We start from the raw sequence: 22418 nt of genomic DNA on the forward strand, positions 1-22418 counted from the left end.
TAGTTCAGTAACAGAGCATTGTTAGTGTTGTTAAAACCTTTGACGCAGTAAGACACTATAATTACTCTGTGAAGCGAGGAACTGTGTTAACACTTCTTCCAAGAAGAGGACTCGAAACATTGGCCGGAATTTTCTGGTCACACCCACTGCAGGACAGAAAATTCCCGCCTGAAGTCAACGGACCTTTGGCTGATTCCCGCCACGGGTGGAATCGGAAAATCCTGACCACTAACTTAGGTTCTCTCTCCATAAATGCTGCCAGACCCTGCTGAGTTTTTTCAGCACTTTCTGTTTTAATTTCAGATCCCCAGCATCCACGATATTTTACTTTTACTGAAAGTACTCGTACTGGCAAAATTCCAGTTGCCTGTTCAGCAGTAACTAAATTCTAGCATTGCCAGCAGTTTGAATGTAGGTTGTCTAGTCCCATTTACCTCTTTGCCAGCCTTTGAGATTTCATGTTTAAACTGATAGTTGCTTTCAACAGCAACAGCTTGCATTAGTGTAGCGCTTTTAATGTAAGGATTATGCTCCACAGCCAGGCATTAGGAAAATGAATGTTCAGCTCAGGGAGAAGTGCTTGGCATGACTGAAAGAGGGCCTTCAAATGAAGCGCTGGTAATAAGCTCAACAGCAATAAAGAGCAGCCATTTTGTCAGATAATGCAAGGATGACAAAAAAAATTTCTCAAATAATCAAAGAGGGTGCACCTGATCACAAATGTGGATCCTCAGAAAGTGCAAGGATGGCTAATTCCTGCAGCAATACCGTGTGAGTGCAGTTTTCCTTCTGACCTCGAATCTCAACTTTGAGCGCTAATGAATGTTAGTGTCATCTCCCAGATCAAAAGCAAATTTCCAAAGGGCAGCAGTAAGCCACTATCACAAACTATGTCCCTGTTCTGTGAGGCTTTAACAGGAAGCAGCCAAATCCTCAAGATATCAATGTTATTGTTTGAGCGTCTTTCATGAAAACATTGCTTTTGCTGTGAGGAAATAAGGGCGCTCTGCCCACTGCTCCCCCTGCCCCCAGGCAAAAACCAGATAAAGGCTCTGGAACAAATTTTGAAAGAGAGAATTTCCACACACATTGCCTTCTGAATTTGCTTTCTCTCTGAAACATGACTGATCTAAACAAAAGCAATTCAGTTTCTGATAATAGAGCTCCTCTGCATTTAGAGTTCATAGTCAACAGCAAAACAACATGTAATGTGCTGAAGTATAGCTATAAGCAGTGTGACACCACATAGTACAGAACGACATTTGGTAGCATGTGTTAAAATGGAGATAACGACTTGTACAATGGAGCCTTCTAAATTGTAAATGCCCCAAAGCATGACACAGAGAGAGGGAAAATAGAGAGTGAACTGTGGTAGCATAAGAGCAATGGCTGAAAGTATGTCTGAAAATGTTAGTTTTGAGAAGGTTTTTGAAAAGTGTAGGTGGACTGAGTAACAGGCAGAAGTTAGGGAATTCAAGAGTAGGGCCGTAATGGCTAAAAACACAGGGTCAGATAAAGGATTAGAGGGGGCGAAAATTTAGGCAGTGGAGACTAAAGTGGACTGAGGCAATTTAGGAATCTTAACACAGATGAGGATAATCGAGTGGTATGGTGCAGAACAACAATTACTTGCATCTACATAGCACCTTTAACATAAAGAATGTCCCAAGTAGGTACTTTTGTGGAGGACAATTTATTATGAAGGGAGAGGATGAGAGGAATGACTGAAGTGTTGATTGAATAGGTAAGTTCAGAGGAGATTTTTGCAGGAAAAGAGAGTGGTGAAGACAGTAAGGTGAGATCCAGGTAGGTGAAGTGGGATTGGAGGTTCCTGGATGGTTGCACAATAGATTAGCATTAAAGGAACGGGATGTTACTGGGCTGGGGAGGGGGAATAGGAACAGAGGATTTGGGGGATTTTTTTTATTCATTCATGGAATGTGGTCATTGCTGGCTCGGCCAACATTTAGTGCCCATCCCTAATTGCCCTTGAGAAGCTGGCGGTGAGCCACCTTCTTGAACCATTGCAGTCAATGTAGTGTAGGTGCACCCACAGTGCTGATAGGGAGGGAGTTCCAAGATTTATCACCAGCACCAGTGAAGGAATAGTGATGTTCCAAGTCAGGATGGTGTGTGGCTTGGAGGGGAACTTGCACGTGGTGGTGTTTGCACGCATCAACTGCTCTTGTCTTTCTAGGTGCCAGGAGCTGTGGGTTTGGAAAGTCCTGTTGCAAAGAGCCTTAGGAGTTGCTGCAGTGCATTTTACAGATGGTACACACTGCTGCCACTGTGCATCAGTGGTGGAGAGAGTGAATGTTTGGCTGCTTTGTCCTGTATGATGTTGAGCTTCTTGAGTGCTGTTGGAGTTGCATTCACCCAGAAAGTGGAGGGTATTACATCACAATCCTGACTTGTCTCCCAGTTCTGACAGAGCTGGTTAATAATCCCTGTGTCTCGCAGCACTGACAGAGCTGGTTACTAATCCCTGTATCTTTCAGCACTGACAGAGCTGGTTACTAATCCCTGTGTCTCTCAGCACTGACAGAGCTGGTTACTAACCCCTGAGTCTCTCAGCACTAACAGAGCTGATTACTAACCCTTGTGTCTCTCAGCACTGACAGAGCTGGTTACTAACCCCTGTGTCTTTCAGCACTGACAGAGCTAGTTACTAATCCCTGAGTCTCCCAGCACTAACAGAGCTGGTTACTAATCCCTGTATCTTTCAGCGCTGACAGAACTGGTTACTAATCCCTGTGTCTCTCAGCACTGACAGAGCTGGTTACTAACCCCTGAGTCTCCCAGCACTAACAGAGCTGATTACTAACCCTTGTGTCTCTCAGCACTGACAGAGCTGGTTACTAACCCCTGTGTCTTTCAGCACTGACAGAGCTAGTTACTAATCCCTGAGTCTCCCAGCACTAACAGAGCTGGTTACTAATCCCTGTATCTTTCAGCGCTGACAGAGCTGGTTACTAATCCCTGTGTCTCTCAGCACTGACAGAGCTGGTTACTAACCCCTGAGTCTCCCAGCACTAACAGAGCTGATTACTAACCCTTGTGTCTCTCAGCACTGACAGAGCTGGTTACTAACCCCTGAGTCTCCCAGCACTAACAGAGCTGATTACTAACCCCTGAATCTCTCAGCACTGACAGAGCTGGTTACTAATCCCTGTGTCTCACAGCACTGATAGAGCTGGTTACTAACCCCTGTGTCTTTCAGAACTGACAGAACTGGTTACTAATCCCTGTGTCTCTCAGCACTGACAGAGCTGGTTACTAATCCCTGTGTCTCTCAGCACTGACAGAGCTGGTTACTAATCCCTGTGTCTCTCAGACTGGCAGAGCTGGTTACTAATCCCTGTGTCTCTCAGCACTGACAGAGCTGGTTACTAATCCCTGTCTCACAGCACTGACAGAGCTGGTTACTAACCCCTGTGTCTTTCAGCACTGACAGAGCTAGTTACTAATCCCTGAGTCTCCCAGCACTAACAGAGCTGGTTACTAATCCCTGTATCTTTCAGCACTGACAGAGCTGGTTACTAATCCCTGTGTCTCTCAGCACTAACAGAGCTGGTTACTAATCCCTGAGTCTCCCAGCACTAACAGAGCTGATTACTAACCCTTGTGTCTCTCAGCACTGACAGAGCTGGTTACTAACCCCTGTGTCTTTCAGCACTGACAGAGCTAGTTACTAATCCCTGAGTCTCCCAGCACTAACAGAGCTGGTTACTAATCCCTGTATCTCTCAGCACTGACAGAGCTGGTTACGAACCCCTGAGTCTCCCAGCACTAACAGAGCTGGTTACTAACCCTTGTGTCTCTCAGACTGGCAGAGCTGGTTACTAACCCCTGTGTCTTTCAGCATTGGCAGAGCTGGTTACTAACCCCGGTGTCTCTCAGCACTGACAGAGCTGGTTACTAATCCCTGTGTCTCGCAGTATTGATGGAGTTCAGTTCTACATGTGAATTCTTCTAACAAGCAGGTGACATAAAGTGAGGAGATAAAGTACTTCTTTCAACCAAAATGTCCTGTATTTTCCGTCAGTGGTGAATCTATGGCTGCTATTGAGAAAGGAAAATTCAGGCCATTCCTAATTATAACAGGAAACTCTGCTCGTAGACATACTTTATATCAGAGAACCTTTCCCACTTTCACATCTCAAGGGCATGAGGGGTGGGCAATAAATTCTGACCTAGCCAGCAACTCCCACTTCCCGTGAATTAATTTAAAAACTCTCTCCTGTCCAGGTCACATGACTGTGTTGACAGCAAAGTTCAAAGGGCGGTGATTGCTCCAGTCAGCAGGACGTTGAATATTGTTCTTGAAGCTCATATCTAACTTCCTCCCGAGCCTGTGAATCAGTTCTGACTTGATTAGAGTGCGGAAATGCTCCCTATTTGACAAAAACCGACCCAGCTTAGAACCCTGGGTGTTAGCCTAAACTCAGAAATCAGTTATTGAAGCTTTAGGAAGGATACCAATAGCTAAAGATTGGGTTCAGATTTCCGTCTCATTTTTAGGAGACAAAATAAAAAATCTCAATGTAACAGGCGCTTGTGATGATTTCCAGAATTCACACGAATGGAAATAAAAATGGACTGATGATGCGTTTGAGAGATTATAAATGGCCAAAGGTTTGATAGGGATTGACAGTGGGATTTAGAAATTACAAATGGACAAGGATGTGGAGGAGGCGAAGAATGCACAAGGGAAATTAAGACTGAGTGAGAGGTGAGAGCATAGGAGCTGGCTGAAGGTGAGAGAAACTGAGGAGAGGCAAGAGAGAGTGGAAGAGTTTAAGTCAATGAGAGAGATTACAAGTGAGTGATGTGAGAGTGATTAGGGCCAGAATTTTACCAGCCCCTTGGCAATGGGGTAGGAAGAGATGGCAAAATGTTGAAAGGCATGGGGAGAGCTACTGTGCCATGCTATTTTGCCAGTGGCATAAGAGTTTGCAGATGTGCCACCCACCAGGAGCCTAATTGAGCCACTTAAATGGCCAACTAAGGGAATCTTCCAGCCTCTGCAAGCATTTCGCCAGTAGCTTGGGGTGACCTGGCAGCCTCCAAGCGGCCTCCTTTTTGGAGACTCGATACTGACAGGTAGATTGCTGAAACATTGGAAACGTCTGACAAGCTATTTTCAGAACTTAGGTGAGGAAAATTGTCCCAAATAATGTGGAGAAGCTTCGGGGGTGAGGGGTTTGCCAATGAAATGGCTGAGCTTTACTTTCTCTTTCTGCTCTGAAACTATTCATGGGCTACACTGAAGCTTCAAAGGCCAAGCTGCTCAGCATCCTCTTGGTGTATGGACTGACAAGTGACATGAATAGGAACTCGGAGCGAGTGATTCACTGCAGTATTTTGGGTTCGCAGTGAATGGCCAGACTGAAGCAATTAACACCAGACATGGCAGGAAAATGCGAGAGAGACTTTTTAACTTTCTACAAAAGAGTCAAGAAGGACTTGAGTGACATATGACTTGTCTGAAAACAGCTTTCACAGCGGAATATCCAAATTAGCCCCTGCAAACGTTGTGCCCTTTGAAGAGTCTTGCGATTGTGTTCAACATGCAATCTTAAAGAGATTGACATGGATGCGCCGTACGAAGAATTTGGCTTTGTGGAAAGCGTTATATCCTCCCCTGAGATGAACCAGTTACCTGAAAAGTTCCAGCAAAGCACAGGGCAAAAGATTCATGAACATGAAGAAAACCACCTATATTCTCCATATCACGTAGCAGTGCTCATACTGAACATGTTTTCTCCATGGGGACCACTGCCTAGAAACCGAAAGGAACAGGCTAGAATTGGACAGCGTGACAACAGAGCTCCAAATGTGCATTAATTTCTCTCAATAATGTGAAGACATGTACTCTGAGTTCTTGAGGAAACAAATAAATTCTGAATGCCGTCAGGGTGTGGACAAAAATATAAACACTAGTCATTCCCATGGTGGCTACACTGGCTTAAATTGTTCATATTGTTATTAATTATTACACTATATAATACTAATTATTACACTGTAAATAGAGTTATTATACCCCATATATTAGTATGATTATTATTGAGGGTGGTTGGTGTCTGGAACAAACTTCTTGAGAGGGTGATGGAGGCAGGTTCAATCGAGGTATTCAAAAGGAAATTGGATTTCTATCTGAAAAGAAAGAATGTACAAGGTTACGGGTTTAAGGCAGGGGAGTGGGACTAGATGGAATGCTCTTTCATAGAGCAGTGCAGACTTGATGGGCCAAATGGCCTCCTTCTGCATTGTAAAGATTCTGTGATTCTATTGGCAATTATTACTTAAAATTAATCAATAAAACAGTGGCATGTGTGATTGAAAGTAGAGGCCTGAGGGTTGCCAACCCTCCAGGATTGGCCTGGAGTCTTCAGGAAATGAAGATCAATCTCCAGGACACTGTTGTATGCAGAGGCAGGGAATCCTCGTGAGTAACTCACCTCCTGTCTCCCCAAAGTCTATCCAGCATCTACAAGGCACAAGTCAGGAGTGCGATGGAATGCTGTCCACTTGCCTGGATGAGTGCAGCTCCCACAACACTCAAGAAGGTTGATATCATCCAGGACAAAGCAGCCCATTTTATTTGCACCCCATCCACAGACATTCATTCCCTCCATCATCGGCGAACATTGGCAGCAATATGTACCATCTCCAAGATGCTCTGTAGAAACTCACCAAGACTCCTTAGGCAGCACCTTCCAAACCCACAACCGCTACCATCTAGAAGGACAAGGGCAGCAGACACATGGGAACATCACCACCTGGAACTCACCATCCTGACTTGGAAATATATCACCGTTCCTTCACTGTCACTGGGCCAAAGTCCTGGTACTCCCTCCCTAACAGCACTGTGGGTGTACCTACACCACATGGACTGCAACGGTTCAAGAAGGCAGCTCGCCACCACCTTCTCAAGGGCAATTAGGGATGGACAATAAATGCTGGCCTAGCCAGTGTCACTCACATCCCTTAAATGAATTTTTAAAAATCCTGGAGAAAAATCATTGGGGCATTAAAAAAATCGTGTTTTTTGTCGTTTTCTTTGAACATTTCTCTTTGCCACATATAAAAAACATTGAAAACGGGGGCAAAAAAGGCGAATAGTTAAGCATGATCCAATTGGGTAATGAGTCTTTTTGCTTTCCATTTGACGTACAGGAAGGCAGTGCATCACAAGAATAGATGGGTTGGCTAATGGCTCGATCATGGGGGCAAGTGATGAAACCTCCAGGGATACATTTAATCACAGTTGGCAACCCTAAGGTCTTTTGTTATTGCTTTCGACAGCAAGCAGTTAGCGCCAAAGTCAGTAGCCATCACTGTTGCTGCTGACCTCTCAGTTACTTTTCTTTTCTGCTCTTGCTACCAGTTTGGAGGCCCTGTTAAGGAGCAGGTGACTGCACCATGGTACTTTGAAGGTTAATTCTGCACTGGTAGAATGTTTTTGTGTCATGATTGTATATGACACAGTGGAAAATTTTGGGCAACTGCATTCCTCTGAAAGAATGTAAAATTCACCCATATTTACAGTCAACTGCAAAATAGGATCCACAACTCTTCATGTAGCCTGTGAGAGTGAGTAAACCTACAGGAAGTGTTGCTGGTATGGCAAGCTATCAGCTCAGAAACTGATTCGCCAGGAACACATGCAAATACATGGAATCACAAGTGCTACAGTCCTCACAGCCTGGTTACATTTCAAAATGGAGATTGTTTTTATCAGTGTTGTCAGGTATTAAATAACACCAAACTGGTGGTGTGTGTGAGACCAGAGATAATTGCCACCTCCTCCGCAACAATGAGAGGAAAGCCAGAAAAATGTTTGATTTGCTTGTTTGGTTAAACATTATCCAAACACTCAACGTGCAGAGATCAGTTAACTGCGGACTGCTGAAACCTGACGAATGTTAAATGCGGGCTGCAACCTTTGCACTGTGGCACTCCCGCATTACAGACACTCCTGCACTTGAAGAGGCAAAACAACAGCAAGAAACCAACCTTTTTTAGATTAAATATCCCTCAGGTAAGAGAATCCATTTCCGTCAACTTCAGTAAAAGGGTTTCAGGTTTTCAGACCGAGAAAAAAAGGGGAGAAATCCCCCCCCAAGCCTGTAAGGGATCTGTCAATGGGGAAGTAATGGCAATGGCACGAAGAGGAATTAGGTTTCACTTCACACAAATACAGGATTCAACGGCCTGCTGTTTGTGTTACTCTGTAGAGGTGTAAGGAAACTTGTAGGAAGATGACGCAGGGTCGAATAGAACAAAGAAGGAAGTGTGGAAAAATACGGAGTAAAACCAAGAGCACATGGGTAAAATGGGCAGTGTTTTGTAGTGGGGCAACTTAAGAGTACAGGAACATGGGACACAGGAATCAAAAGGGGAGGGTCTTCACGTAGTGAAATAGGAAGCGTCTGCACATTGTTAATTCCTCGGCACATTTTTAATATTGTACAGGATTACACTGAGTATAAAGTAGGGAGCTGGACAACTGTCCATGTTCTTTCTTTAAGTGCTGTACCACCCTATTAAACAGACTTGCACATTGAATTGGGAATGTTCAATATCGTAGCGACGACATGCTCTGTTGCAAGTTTAATTGTGGCTTTGAATAATTTACAGTCTTTGAGCTCTTTGTGAAGCTTGAAAAAGAATACTTAGAAAGACATTGACTGTTGCCATGACACAAGCTCCACATGTCAATCCAAATTTCCCAACTTGAAATATTTAATAAGCCTTCAGAGTTGTTAGACATCTAGCCATTAACAAATGAATGTGAATTAACTGAGCTGCAAACAAGTGATGAAAGCTGACACTGCCTAAACAAAAACAACTGCCTAGAAGTTCACTTGCACCCAAGAACAGGAGGCTGGGTGGGTGGGAAGTAGAGTTGCCAATTCTCCAGGAATTGAAGATCAATCTCCAGGACACTGCTATGTGAGGACCTGGAGAAATATCATAGGGCAATTTTAAAAGGATTATTATTTAAATTGCTTTAAACATTTCCCTTTACAGATATAAAAACACTGAACATGGGGAGAAAAAAGGCTGTTTAGCTGACAGTCGAGCATCATCCAATTGGATAAAGTCTTTTTGCTTTCCAATTGGTGTAGGAAGGCAGTGCGTCAGAAGGATGGATGTGATGGCTGACTAAAGGCCGGAGTGAGGGGACAATTCATGTGATGAGACCTCCAGGAATACATGTAATTACAGTAGGCATTCTATAGGGGAGTGTGCACAGGCTGCACATGTCTGTTCACAGGGTTGAAGGGTCCATGTTATGTTGGTGCTGCTGCACATTATTTGCCTGTTTAGGAGCATGGGAAATCAGTAACACAACTTAAAGGTGACCGGCACTCCTTAAAGGGGAATAAAAGTACAAAATGCTGGAAGTACTCAGTAGGTCTGGCCACATCGGTGGAGAGAGAAACTGAGTTAATGTTTCAGGTCTGTGGTACCTGATCAGAACTAGGAAAGTTTAAAAATGTAATAGGTTTTGAACAAGTAAAAGGGGGGGAAGGTGGAAGAGGAACAAAATGGAAGGTCTGTGCTTGGGTAGGGGGCAGGATAGATTCAATGACAAAAGGGTTCAATGTGGAACCAATCTAACTGCAACCATTGAATCCAGCTGCCAACTGGAAATTGGGACCAGTTGGCTACATTTGCTGCAGGCTGTCACCAGTTGGCAGTTTTTTTACAGTTGACACCGGCTATCGTCGGCCATCTATATTCGGTCAGAAACAGTTGTAGTGCAAAGGAGTGTTAATGGAATAAATTAAGAGACAAAAGTAGGCGAATGGCAGGATCATGAATGGTTGCCATCCAAAAGCAAAGGAAAAAGAGCCACTAAGGAAGTGATGCCCAACTCCAAGACTGCAAGGCAGACCCAATGGTTGTGCAGTCTCTTGTTTCCACTGTCTCAGCTTCCACAAGAGGAAGACACCCAACCTCTGAGTGCTGCAGTGATAGCTGCCATATTCAGGATGGTGCCTTCATGAGTGCAGGCCACTGTGCTCCAAGTGACACGGAGACTCTCATGGCCTACCAGCAATCTGTCATCTGGCAGATTACTAGGATTAGTGAGGTTCCACCCTGGGGGAGTGGCAGCGGCACTGTGGTGCATGGACCTGCTGTCCTCTCTTAGAATGACAGCACTGTCACTTCACCAGTGCCCTCACTCATTCCCATTGGCCGCGAAGTCGGACTGTTATAGCCCGTGCTGAGGTGGTGCAGTCCGAAGCTGGGTTTTCTAGGGCCAGAGCTGTTTGAGGGTGTCCTCCAAGGATATCTGTTGTCTTCCCCACTGAAAGTGAGCAGCTTTTCACTAGCTTTGCTGCAGGCGCTTGAATAGCACTGCATAGGAGCTAGGACAGCAATGCACCTGCAAGAAGGCACTAAGGGTGAATTTTTAGGATGAGTAGTTCCTTTCTGTTTGTAGAATTGTATGTGCGGTTGGATAGGATGCTTTTTTGTTGGTGGTTTTCATTGATGAGTGGTGGCTAAGGGTACAGTGTGATGGGACAGTTCAAATGGATGGTTGCATGCTGTTCCGGGTAAGTTGTATTGCTGAACTTGGAAACTGATAACCCACTCACTCACAACTAAAAGCAATCAAAGATGCTCCCTCTCTACCTCCACCTATTCCTTCTCCTCCTCCTACTAAGTAGGCTACCGGATTCCCGGTGGTAATGACTGCAGCCTCATAATGGCCTGGTTGTAGACCACAATGAACTTTAAGACCTGCTCTGGCATACACAGCAGCTCTCCCCCTAAGCAGTCAAGGCAGTGGAACTACTATTTGAGAAGGTCGATTGCCTGCTCAGTGAAGTTCCAAGTGGCTCTGTTGTTGGCCTACACTGCTTGCATGGTACGATGTAGGAGGGGGGTCACCGGTCACATACAGAAGCCCTTGTCCCCATGAAGCCTGATTCATCTAGAAAGGTTGACGGTGGTGAATGGCTGACTAGCATAGGATGAATGCATCATGGCTGCTGCCAAGATAATGGGCATTCACCGCAATGATGTTTTGGCATTCACGCACCAACTACACATGTATTGAGTAGAAGCCCTTCCGGTTCCTGTCCCTCTCCCTGTTGACACGATGGGCCCTCAGAGCCCATCGAAGGCTTGCAGTCGAAGGCTTCCTGCACCATTGGGAAGCTTGCTGCCTTGGCAAAGCCTTGTGCTCTTTCATCCCACTTGAACTGCCTGAGTGAAGAGATGAGAAACTGCCCTCATCAGAGTAGATGGCCTCTGTGACCTCCTGGAGGTTGCGACAGACAGAATACTGGGAAATGTTGCCTGGCGGGATGGATCCAGAGGCATAAAAACTGAGGGCGATGATGACCTTTGCAGCCACTCGTGGGGCTGGCCTCATCCTGTTGTGAGGCTTCAGGTTGAATGGAAGGAGGCAGCGCAGTTCAGTGATCATTATTGCTGAAACTAAGTCTCTTCAGGTATTGCCCCTGGATATAAGAAGTGCTCTTGAAAAACCCTTGTTTAGTAAGGCCTTAAATGGAGAGGCCTCCTCCCCCTCCACCTTCCTCCTCAAGGAGCTCCCCTCTCTGCATCCTCTGCTCTATGACTTGCTCAGGTTGCCGACAAAGAGGCACTGCAACCATAACCCTCACAGGTCACATATTCATCTGTCTTCCCTAACTATCAGTTCCTGCTCTCAAAAGCAACTCCAAAGACACAACACAGAGCTTCCAAAAACTCTACCTAAGCAGAAGTAAGTCAAAAGCACCTTATCTGCAACTTGTTGACTGGCCCTTTAAATAGTGCTGGTACAGGGCCCATCTTGCAGTTGAACATTTGGGGCAGGATTTTCCCCTGGGCTTTGGAACCCTAACATTGGGACCAAATGGGGGTTCTCAGCCCGCACTTGTTGGGAGCCAGACTGAGCCTCCTAAATGACTGCCTTCACACTTGCCATCTTATTCAGAAAGATCTAGGATGGTGATGAGGTGCATGCAAGGCAAAGTGGTACAGTCTGGGCAAGTTTGCAAGGTGGGTGAAGCCTAATGCTTCCTCATCCTGCTTTGCTCTACCCATTGGGTAAGTGATGTGAATGTTCCTCTTCGGGTACAGGGCCTCTATGATGTTCTAGATGCGGCAAACTGGGAGATGTCTCTGTGTCAACCCCTGCAACTCCTGTTCCGAAATGTTAAGGGCCAAGGTGGCCTAGACAGCCTCAAGCATTGCAAATATTTGACAACCTGAGATTACTACAAATGATTCCCAACATCGGACTAAAGGACACTCAATGATTAACAATCTGGAACTGCAAGTAGATGGCAGTTTCAGTTGATAGATGCCGCAAATGGCTCCTAATTTTAGAGTGATGTTTAATAATAATGTCTTGAGATCCAAAGTACGAAGTAGTAGGAAATGCCAAATTTATATTCCACATTGTTTTTGCAGAACAATGGTTGTATTCCTCCTCCCCCTCCCCCCTCCATGAGAAAAGCCGTGCCTCAATCTATTTACTGTTAGAACATTAAAGATCCTGGCTCTGACCTCCAGGCAAATGTAAGATCTAACCTGGAATAACATTTAAGGGCTCTTTTGGCTGCTTTCCTCATCAGGACTGTGTTTAAACAATGAGTTCACCACAGCGACCACGACCAAACACTCTTTATTTTCTAAAGAATAGGCAGGAAAGGAAGTTTGGTTCTTTACAGGCCCATTTTCTAATGCTAGCAAATCCACGCCATCTAATAGTAGATCAAAGGAAGAATTGCATTTATATAGAGCTTCAGAACCAATAAAGTACTTTTGAAATGTAGTCACCGTTGTAATGTAGAAAACGCAGCTGCCATTTTCTGCTGAACAAACTCTCTCAAACAGCAACCTGACCAGATATGACCAGAGTGTCTTTTGTGATGTTGATTAAGGGATAAATTTTGGCCAGAACTCCAGGGAAAACTCCCCTGCTCTTCTTCGACATGGAGCCAGGGATCTTTTACATCCACCCATGCAGATGCAACCTCAGTTTTAAGTCTCATCCAAAAGACAGCACATCTAACAATGCAATGCTCCCTCAGTACTGCACAGCTGGAGTGTCTTTTATGCTCAGGCCCTGAAGCGGGCCTTGTGTGCAGAACCTTGTGACTCAGAGGCAAGTGTGTTAGCAATTGCACCATGGGCTGACATGTCATTACTGCAGCATTATTGGTAATAGTCAGATTAAACTATTATCCGTGATGCATTACTTCAACATTCATGTTAATTGAGAATTTGAGGAATCAGACGAGAAGATTGTTATTAGTCAAGTTGCATCATGATTTTTGTTATTATAAATCCCTACTTTATTACAGACCCTCTGATTGTTGGATTGTCAACACTTATATGATTTTTTTTTCATTCATTTACCTGATGTGAACATCGCTGGCTAGGCCAGCATTTATTGCCCATCCCTAATTGCCCTTAAGAAAGTGGTGGTGAGCTACCTTCTTGAACCACTGCAGTCCATGTGCTGCAGGTATACCCACAGTGCTGTTAGAGTGGGAGTTCCAGGATTTTGATCCAGCCATAGCGAAGGAACGGTGATATATTTCCAAGGCAGGATGATGAGTGGCTTGAAGAGGAACTTGCAAGTGGCGTCTGCTGCCATCTGTCTGCTGCCCTTGTCCTTCTAAATGGTAGTGGTCATGAATTTGGAAGTTGCTGTCTCAGGAACCTTGGTGAGTTCCTGCAGTGCATCTTGTCGATGGCACACACTGCTGCCACTGTGCGTCGGTGGCTGAGAGAGTGAATGGTTGTGGATAGGCTGCCAATCAAGCGGACTGCTTTATCCTGGATGGTGTCAAGCTTCTTGAGTGTTGTTGGGGCTGCACTCATCCAGGCAAATGGAGACTATTCCATCCTGACTTGTGCCTTGTAGATGGTGGTCAGGCTTTGGAGAGTCAGGAGGTGAGTTACTTATCGCATGATTCCTAGCCTCTGACCTGCTCTTGTAGCCACAGCATTTGTATGGCTAGTCCAGTTCAGTTTATGGTCAATGGTAACCCAGGATGTTGATGGTGGGTGATTCAGTGATGGTAATGCCATTGAATGACAAGGGGCAATGGTTAGATTATCTCTAGTTGGAGATGGTTATTGCCTGGCACTTGTGCGGCACGAAAGTTACCTGCCACTTGTCAGCCCAAGCCTGGATATTGTCCAGGTCTTGTTGCATTTGGACATGGACTGCTTCAGTATCTAAGGTGTTGCAAATGGTGCTGAACATTGTGCAATCATCAGCGAACATCCCATTTCTGACCTTATGATGGAAGGAAGCTCATTGATGAAGCAGCTGACGATGGTTGGGCCTAGGGCACCACCCTGAGAACTCCTGCAGTGATGTCCTGGAGCTGAGATGATTGATGTCCAACAACCACAACCATCTTCCTTTGTGCTAGGTATGACTCAAACCAGCAGAGAGTTTTCACCCTGATTTCCAATGACTCCAGTTTTGCAAGGCCTTTCTGATGCCACACTTGGTCAAATGCTGCCTTGATGTCAAGAGCAGTCACCTTCACCTCACCTCTGGGATTCAGCTCTTTTGTTCATGTTTGAACAAAGGCTGTAATGGGGTCAGGAGCTGCGTGACCCTGGGGGAACCCAAACTGGGCGTCAGTGAGCAGGTTATTGCCAAGCAAGTGCCACTTGATAGTGCTGTTGATGACTCCTTCCATTATTTTACTGATGATGGAGAGTAGACTGATAGGGTGTAATTGGCTAGATCTGTCTTGCTTTTGTGGACGGGACATACCTGGGCAATTTTCCACATGGCCGGGTAGATGCCATTGTTGTAGTTATAGTGGAACAGCTGGGCTAGGGGCATGGCAAGTTCTGCAGCACAAAGCTTCAGTATTATTGCCTGAATATTGTCAGGATCCATGGCTTTTGCAGTATCCAGTGCCTTCAGCCATTTCTTGCTATCATGTGGAGTGAAGTGAATTGGCTGAAGACTGGCAACTGTGTTGCTAGGGACCTCTGGAGTAGGCCGAGATGGATCATCCACTCAGCACTTCTGGCTGAAGATTGTTGCAAATGCTACAGCCTTATCTTTTGCACTGATGTTATGGGCTCCCCCATCCTTGAGGATGGGGATATTTGTGGAGCTGCCTCCTCCATTGAGTTGTTTAATGGTCCACTACCATTCATGGCTAGATGTGGCAGGACTGCAGAGCTTAAACCTGATCTGTTGGCTGTTGAATCATGTAACTCTGTCTATCACTTGCTGCCTATGCTGTTTGGCATGCATGTAATCCTCTGTTATAGCTTCAGCAGTTGACACCTCATTTTTAGGTATGCCTGGCGCTGTTCCTGGCATCCCTCCTGCACTCTTCATTGAAACAGGGTTGATCCCCTGACTTGGTGTAATGGTAGAGTGGGGGATATGCCAGGCCTTGAGGTTACAGATTGTGGTTGAGTACAATTCTGCTGCTGCTGATGGCCCACAGTGCCTCATGGATGCCCAGTCTTGAGTTGCTAGATCTGTTCTAATCACAACACAATGGAGGGTATTCTCAACATGAAGACGGGACTTCGTCTCCACAGGATTGTGTGGTGGTCACTCCTACCGATACCGCCGTGGACAGTTGCGTCTGCAGCAGGCAGGTTGGTGAGAATGAGGTCAATTATGTTTTTCCCACTTATTGGTTCCCTCACCACCTGCCGCAGACACAGTCCAGCTGCCATGTCTTTTAGGACTCAAGCAGCTTGGTCAGTAGTGGTGCTACCGAGCCGCTCTTGGAGATGGATATTGAAGTCCCCCACTCAGAGTACATTCTGCACCCTTGCCACTCTCTGTGTTTCCTCCAAGTGGTGTCCAACATGGAAAAGTACTGATTCATCAGCTGAGGGGGAACAATACATGCTAATCAGCAGGAGATTTCCTTGCCCATGTTTGACCTGATGCCATGAGACTTCGTGGGATCTGGAGTCGATGTTGAGGACTCCCAGGGAAACTCCCTCCCGACTGTATGCCACTGTGCCACCACCTCTGCTGGGTCTATCCTGCAGTGGGACAGGACATACCCAGGGATGGTGGTATCTGGGACATGATCTGTAAGGTATGATTCCGTGAGTATGATTGTGTCGGGCTGTTGCTTCCCAGTTTTGGCACAAGCCCCCAGTTGTCAATACAGAGGGCTTTGCAGGGTTGACAGGGCTGAGTTTGCCATTGTTGTTTACAGTGCCTAGGTCGATGCCGGGTAGTTCGTCCGGTTTCATTCTTTATTGACTTACTGCTATTGCTGATATGCAGGTTATTTTAACATGTGTAACACTCAGATGAAGAATTAGATGATATGACATGCTTGTAACTAATATGGGCATTAACTTTGCAACAATCATTTTCACACCAACTGAATTCTAACAATTTATGAAATTGTTAATTTTTGATTCTGGCATTTTGCCATCAATAATCAGATAATTACATTGTTATTGATGTTCAGAGTTTTAATTGATCATTTGTGGATGCTTGGATTTTAAAACAATCTGTAAAAAATATTAATTTATAGAAAAGATTCTGTGACGGACCATGACAATAATTGGGCGGCATTATCTTGGCCTGGTGCTATTGTCTATGGGATGCTTGGTGGCTGTTACACATACAATGAGTCCTTGTGAAATACACAATGAGGTAAGTGACATTGAAACTCTCTGTCTGTTTGGAGTTTACACTAACTAATCAAAGATATTTTATGGACAATTAATGTTTAAGTTATGCTTTCCATTTGGATTAGTCTGCTAACACGTGACTGATATGAATATGGTCAGCAACACAAAGTCAGAATTATAGTTACATGGCTTTATCCATCAAGACAGTGTGATATTTATAACATATTATACATGTAATATTGAAGTAAATAATTGTTTTAATTTTAGTCTTTTTATTACTTCCTCTCCCTTGTACAGCCCATCAACTAGTTTCCTTGCACCTACATCATTCAGTAGCAGAGGAGGAAGTGTCCCCTTGATGATGTTGTTCATGAGCTGCTTGCTGGATGCTGGGTGAAAGCAACTGGGCTGAATTTTGCTGCATAATGACGTGGCTGAAACTGGGAGGTGATCCTGTATTGCCAAGCAGCAGGACCTGGCATATTGTCAGCGACAGTTTACTAACAGGCCAAAGCTGGGGGCTGCTGGAGCTGCTGGCCCAATCAGAAGGCCAGCAGCTCAGCAGCCTCAGCAGTGCCACGGCTAGTGGTGGCCATTGCTGGAACTGCAGCTACAGGGAGAGGTGTCTCAATTGCGGGCGCCCTTGAAGAAGGTTGGGGTCGTTTGGGGTAGTGGGTGTCTGGCAGCCAGGCCCCGGCTATTTGGGGGGAGGTGGTGAAGAACCGGCAGCACCGTTGCCACGAGGGCAGCCCCTCTGTAGACCATAGAGTGCTCATAAAGGACAGCACCCCACTTGGAGCCCACTGGGAGGCCACCAGGTTTCACTGGGCAGTCTCTCCACACAAAATGCCTGCAGCTGTTGGAGTTAGGCCTTCATTTGCCAGTTTAAGTGGCTCAAATGGCTACTCAGCAAGACAAAGCCACCAATATTCTGCCACTGGCAATATGACTTTCCCCACAATTTTACCAGTCCTCCCACCTCCCAGCCGCCACCAATGGGCTGGGAAACTTCCAACCCATTGACTTGCCCTCTGATTTCCCCTTACTCCTCAACTTTCCTTCTAGGCATTTACGAACAAAACAATTGTTGTGCCTTTAATGTAGAAAAATGTCACAGAAGCAAATGGGCGACCGAACCGAAAAAGGAGATATCGAGGGAACGATTTGATTGGGCAGAATTTTGCCCTTGATGGGCGGGCAGGCCCCACCCCTCGGCGGCGGGCGGGCAGCCGATCGTCGCCGCTGAAACAGGCCCCCCCCCCCACCATTTTAAGTGGGCGGGCCAATTAAGGCCCACCCAACCTGACGTCCGGCGGGAAGCACTATGCACAGGGAGAGGTGTCTCAATTGCAGGCAATCTTGAAGAAGGTTGGGGTCGTTTGGGGTAGTGGGTGTCTGGCAGCCAGGCCCTGACTATTTGGAGGGAAGTGGTGAAGAACCAGCGGCCCATCTGTAGACTATAGAGTGCTCATAAAGGACAGCACCCCACTTGGAGCCCACTGGGATTCCCCAACTGTCAGAGTGCGATCCTTCACGCATGCGCACAAAAGAGTGCACATCTCCCTAAGACTAAGTGCTGCCTCAGGGAGAACGCTGAAAGTTTTTGAAAGTTACAAAATAGAAAAATAAAAAATTATTAACATGTCCCCCTCACATGACAATGTCACACGAGATGGGACATGTTAATAAATATCACAAAAACTTTATTGAAGTTTTTTAAAACCGACATGAAACCTCATCCCGCCAGTGGATGAGGTTTCATGTTTCTTCAGAAGCCCGCTGGGGCTCCTGGCCTGCCCGCCAACCTTAAGGTTAGACAGGCAGGGCCTTTAATTGATTTAACTACCCTGTCAATGGCCTCATTTGGCCACTGACAGGTCGGCGGGTGGACAGCTGATCGCATTGTCCGCCCGCCTTCCTGAATATTTAAATAGGGTGGGATGATGTCGGCGGTTCCCCTCAATGTCATCCCATGTCATTTTTGCGTCGACAAACGGGCCCCGCCCCCAGCTCGCTGATGGAAAAATTCTGCCCTTTAGGTCTGATATCAGACACAAGGATCATGGTGCACAATTACCCCTAACCGGTCCCCAAACTTCACACTGAATGTTCATCTATATGATTGGTATGGGTAGCCCAGCGTAAAATGTGCTACTGACTGACTATATATTCAACAGGGGCTCCAGCAACGTGTGTGGCTAACATGACATAGAGCTAGCCTACACTCCTTAAAGGCTGTGTGCCTCTTTTAAAAGGGAGATGCAGTCAGGCTACAGCAGCTGCTGGAATAGTGCCAGGAAGGCTATGTTTGAAAGAAGTAGACTAGTAATGGAACAACAGATCAGAGAGAGGGCTCCCCGGCTCTTGGGTAAAGTGCCGAATACTTTAGTGATGGAGTTTGAAAGGAGGAGAGAGGCTTTTATTCCATAGGGGGCCAAAGGCCCTGAAGGCACATCCCGTGAAGGGAAAAGGAACAGCTGACAATGGAGGTAAATTCTCAGAGTCTGGCCCCGAGGGCCTGACTGCAGCTCCAGAAAAAGTTCACATGGTGGTCAAGGTCAGTGAATGCATCTTCAATGGTATCTGTACTTACCACACCAGCAAACCTCCCACACTGCTCAATGAACCACAGCCCCATCAGCAGTCAGAGCACTTGCCTCACATGCAGCTACTCCAGCTCACCCTCTCACACTTGCTAATATTGCTAGACTCACACCCATTGCTTGCAGCTTTCAATGCCTCCAGCTATTTAGCTATGGCAGGCACATCAGCCAAGCTCATTGCAACACACTCACTGACATTTGTCCCTCTTGCTTGCAAGACAAGATGGTAAATAACCACAAAGTGTAGCAGAGAATTAGCAGAGGAGGGGCACACCAGCATCTCCTGAGCCGTTTGGAGCAGATAATGCTTCAAATCTTGGGGCTGACTGTGACTGAAGTCATTGTGTCCAGCGTCACTGAAAACATTAAACATTTGTGATGACGGTGTGTTCCCGCCTTATGGGCCATCTCAAATTTCACTTCAGCCTCATCCTGCTATCTTGCATGAAGTGCAAGCTGCAGGTGGTTTGACAATAGAACTCACACTTTCCACCCGCTCCACCCTGCCCCAACCTATTCTTTTATCCCAATCATATCTTTCTGCAGTTTTGTTTGAAGATACCCAAGATTTGCTGCTTGGTCAATCAGTGGAACCTCACTATGAAGGCTGAGAGCGTCACCCTCTGATGAAGAAACACTGTCACTTGATCTAACGCTTGCAGCCTCCAGCTCACATACTAGCACTGCACCTAGTAGTAGAGTGGTATGGAGTTGGGATCTACACGTGTTGAGTCATGAGTTGGCTAGGGGGAAAGGATAGTATATGTGCCAGCTCACCAGAGGGCAAGGCTGCAGAGGATTCAGAGGAGGACTTCAGTGGGGTGGCATACAGGCTAACACTGAAGGGATTGCATGCAAGATGACTTGGCGTATTGGCAGGCCTGTCACAGATCCTCCTGTCACTGTCAAGGAGCATGGAGGAGTCAGGCTCCAAACTGGCACAGGGCTTTGCGCAGAGCTTGGAGCCTGTCCATTCCAGTGCAGAAGTGGTGGCCAACTCCATGACAGCACTTGTGGACCAACTGTGATGTAAGGTTTGGTGGCTAATATCCATGCTCATTGCCATACAAGCCCAGTTTGGTGCAATACAGGCTCAGGCTGCTACTATCATGCCTGCGTATGACACTGCTCAAAAGGGCTTACTGGCTCTTGCAGCAGTCCAGCCATCTGTGCTCCAGCAGATTATAAGGATTGCTGAGGCTATGCCCCAGGGGGTGTGACAGTGACTCAATGGTGCATGAACTTGGTGCCTCCTCTAGGATGACAGCATTCATGTTCCCACTACTGCCCCACACCGATAGTTCCCCTAGTTTTGATGCTCTCATAGAGAGCCTGCATGGGCACAATGGATTGAATGGCCTCCTGTACTGTAACCATTCTATGATTAGTTAATATTCAGGGACAGCAAGTGATTGCAAGGAGAATTGAATATAAAAGTAGGGATGTCAAGCTATAGTTGTACAGGGTATTGGTGAGACCACAGCTGTACTGTGTACGATATTAGTCTCCTTATTTAAGAAAGGACATAATTGCATTGAAAGCAACTTAGAGAAGGTTAACTTGACTGATTCCTGGAATGATGGTGTTATCCTATGAGAAAAGCTTGGATTGGTTGGGCCTGTATCCACTGGAGTTTAAAAGAATGAGAAATGATCTTATTGAAACACATAAGATCCTGAGGGGACTTGATAGGGTCAATGCTGAGAGGATGTTTCCCCTTGTGGGAGATTAGAACTAGGGGACATAGTTTAAAAATAAGGGATCTCCCACTTAAGATAGAGATGAGGAGAATTTTTTTCTCTCAGGAGATTGTGGGTCTGTGAAATACTTTTCCCCAGAGAGCAGTGGAGGTAGGATCATTGAATATTTTTAAGGTTGAGTTGCATAGATTCTTGACTGATAAGGGAATCAAAGTGTAGGAGGGAAAGTGGAGTTGAGGCCACAATCAGATCAGCCGTGATCTTATTGAATGGCGGAGCAAGCTTAAGAGCTTGAATGGCCTACTCGTTCTCATAATTCTATGCTCGTATGATCCAATCATACATTCGGCTAACCAGCCCAGACTGCTGCTGCCCATGTCAAAGTGGTGCAGTCCAAAGCCGGGCCCTCCAGATCCAGGGCTGCTTGAGGTCATCCTGTAAGATCATCTGCATTCACTCCCTCTGAAAGTCAGAAGCCTTCCACCAGCCATGCATCAGTCGCTGGGATTCCATTATTAAGAGCATTGGGCCAGGCAAAGGTGTCCACAAAACAGACTAATGGATGTTAGAATCATATCTACCAGAATTATATTTTAAAATTTGGAAGGACATTGCATGATTTGGATACTTGGGAGCTGACTTGGATTTTTGTAAAGAAAAGTCAAAGTTCATCTTGGACTTGAGCAAGCATGCCTCTTCCAAGAAATCACATGACATCAGCTAAATGACCAGCATGGCAATTGTGGAAGAGAGATATTTGTATATGTGAACTGCAATCACTTTAATTGATGGGAAAAAAAATTGTTTTAAATGCAAAGGCCTGGTGATTTACTGGAAGTCACATGACAGAGGAGTTTTATGTTTTGAACTTGTTGTTTTGAACTCAGTTGGGGATGAACTGAGAAGGTTAAGAAGCTGCCCGGCTTGCGCTTTTCTTGCCTTGAAATCTAGTGTGGTTATCAGTATCCAGCTAGGGATCCTCATCTCAGGGGAACTTACCCGTATTTGGAAACTTGAGAGGCTGAGATAAGAAGGATTGATGTGGCTCTATTTTCCTCCATGCTGAAGCTCCATTGTTGAGAACCTCCAGACATCTACTGCAACTGGTGACCCATCCTCACATAAGGGAGCACCAGATCGACAGCGTCAAAACCCTGTGAATTTTATCCTTTTTCTTCAATCTCTGCAGAGACCCTATTTGTTTGTCCTTTGTTTGTGTGTGTGTGTGTGTGTGCACGCATGCACGCGTGCACGTGTGCACTAGGTAATTTTAAAATGGATAGATAGTTAGACTTCCAGATTACAAATTGTGTGTCAACCAGTTCTTGCAACTTGTTTTAGAAAATAAGTTTAATTTTAGAATAAATCAATTATTCTGAGTTTATTGAAAGAAGCCTGGTTAAAGTCTCTTTTACTCTGGGTCTAACAGTAGCAAAGGTTAGCCATTTTGGTAAGTGAATTAAACATTTACTCTAATGGTATG

At 45.7% G+C, this 22418-nt stretch overlaps 1 protein-coding gene across 2 annotated transcripts in view; it reads left to right on the forward strand.

The window, feature by feature from the left end:
* Positions 1 to 7964: 7964 nt before the first annotated feature.
* c16h1orf210 (chromosome 16 C1orf210 homolog) overlaps positions 7965 to 22418 on the forward strand; it is a 45097-nt gene continuing 30643 nt past the window's right edge. The window contains exons 1-2 of one of the 2 annotated variants that reach the window (XM_041207914.1): positions 7965 to 8044; positions 16533 to 16654. In XM_041207914.1, coding sequence (XP_041063848.1) covers positions 16553 to 16654 — 102 coding nt within the window. In that variant the 5' untranslated portion in view covers positions 7965 to 8044; positions 16533 to 16552. Of the gene's footprint in view, positions 8045 to 9150; positions 9225 to 16532; positions 16655 to 22418 lie in introns of those variants that run through there. The other variant, XM_041207916.1, reaches the window with a different exon arrangement.

The sequence above is a fragment of the Carcharodon carcharias genome, chromosome 16, assembly GCF_017639515.1.
Source record: "Carcharodon carcharias isolate sCarCar2 chromosome 16, sCarCar2.pri, whole genome shotgun sequence".
Lineage (NCBI taxonomy): Eukaryota > Metazoa > Chordata > Chondrichthyes > Lamniformes > Lamnidae > Carcharodon > Carcharodon carcharias.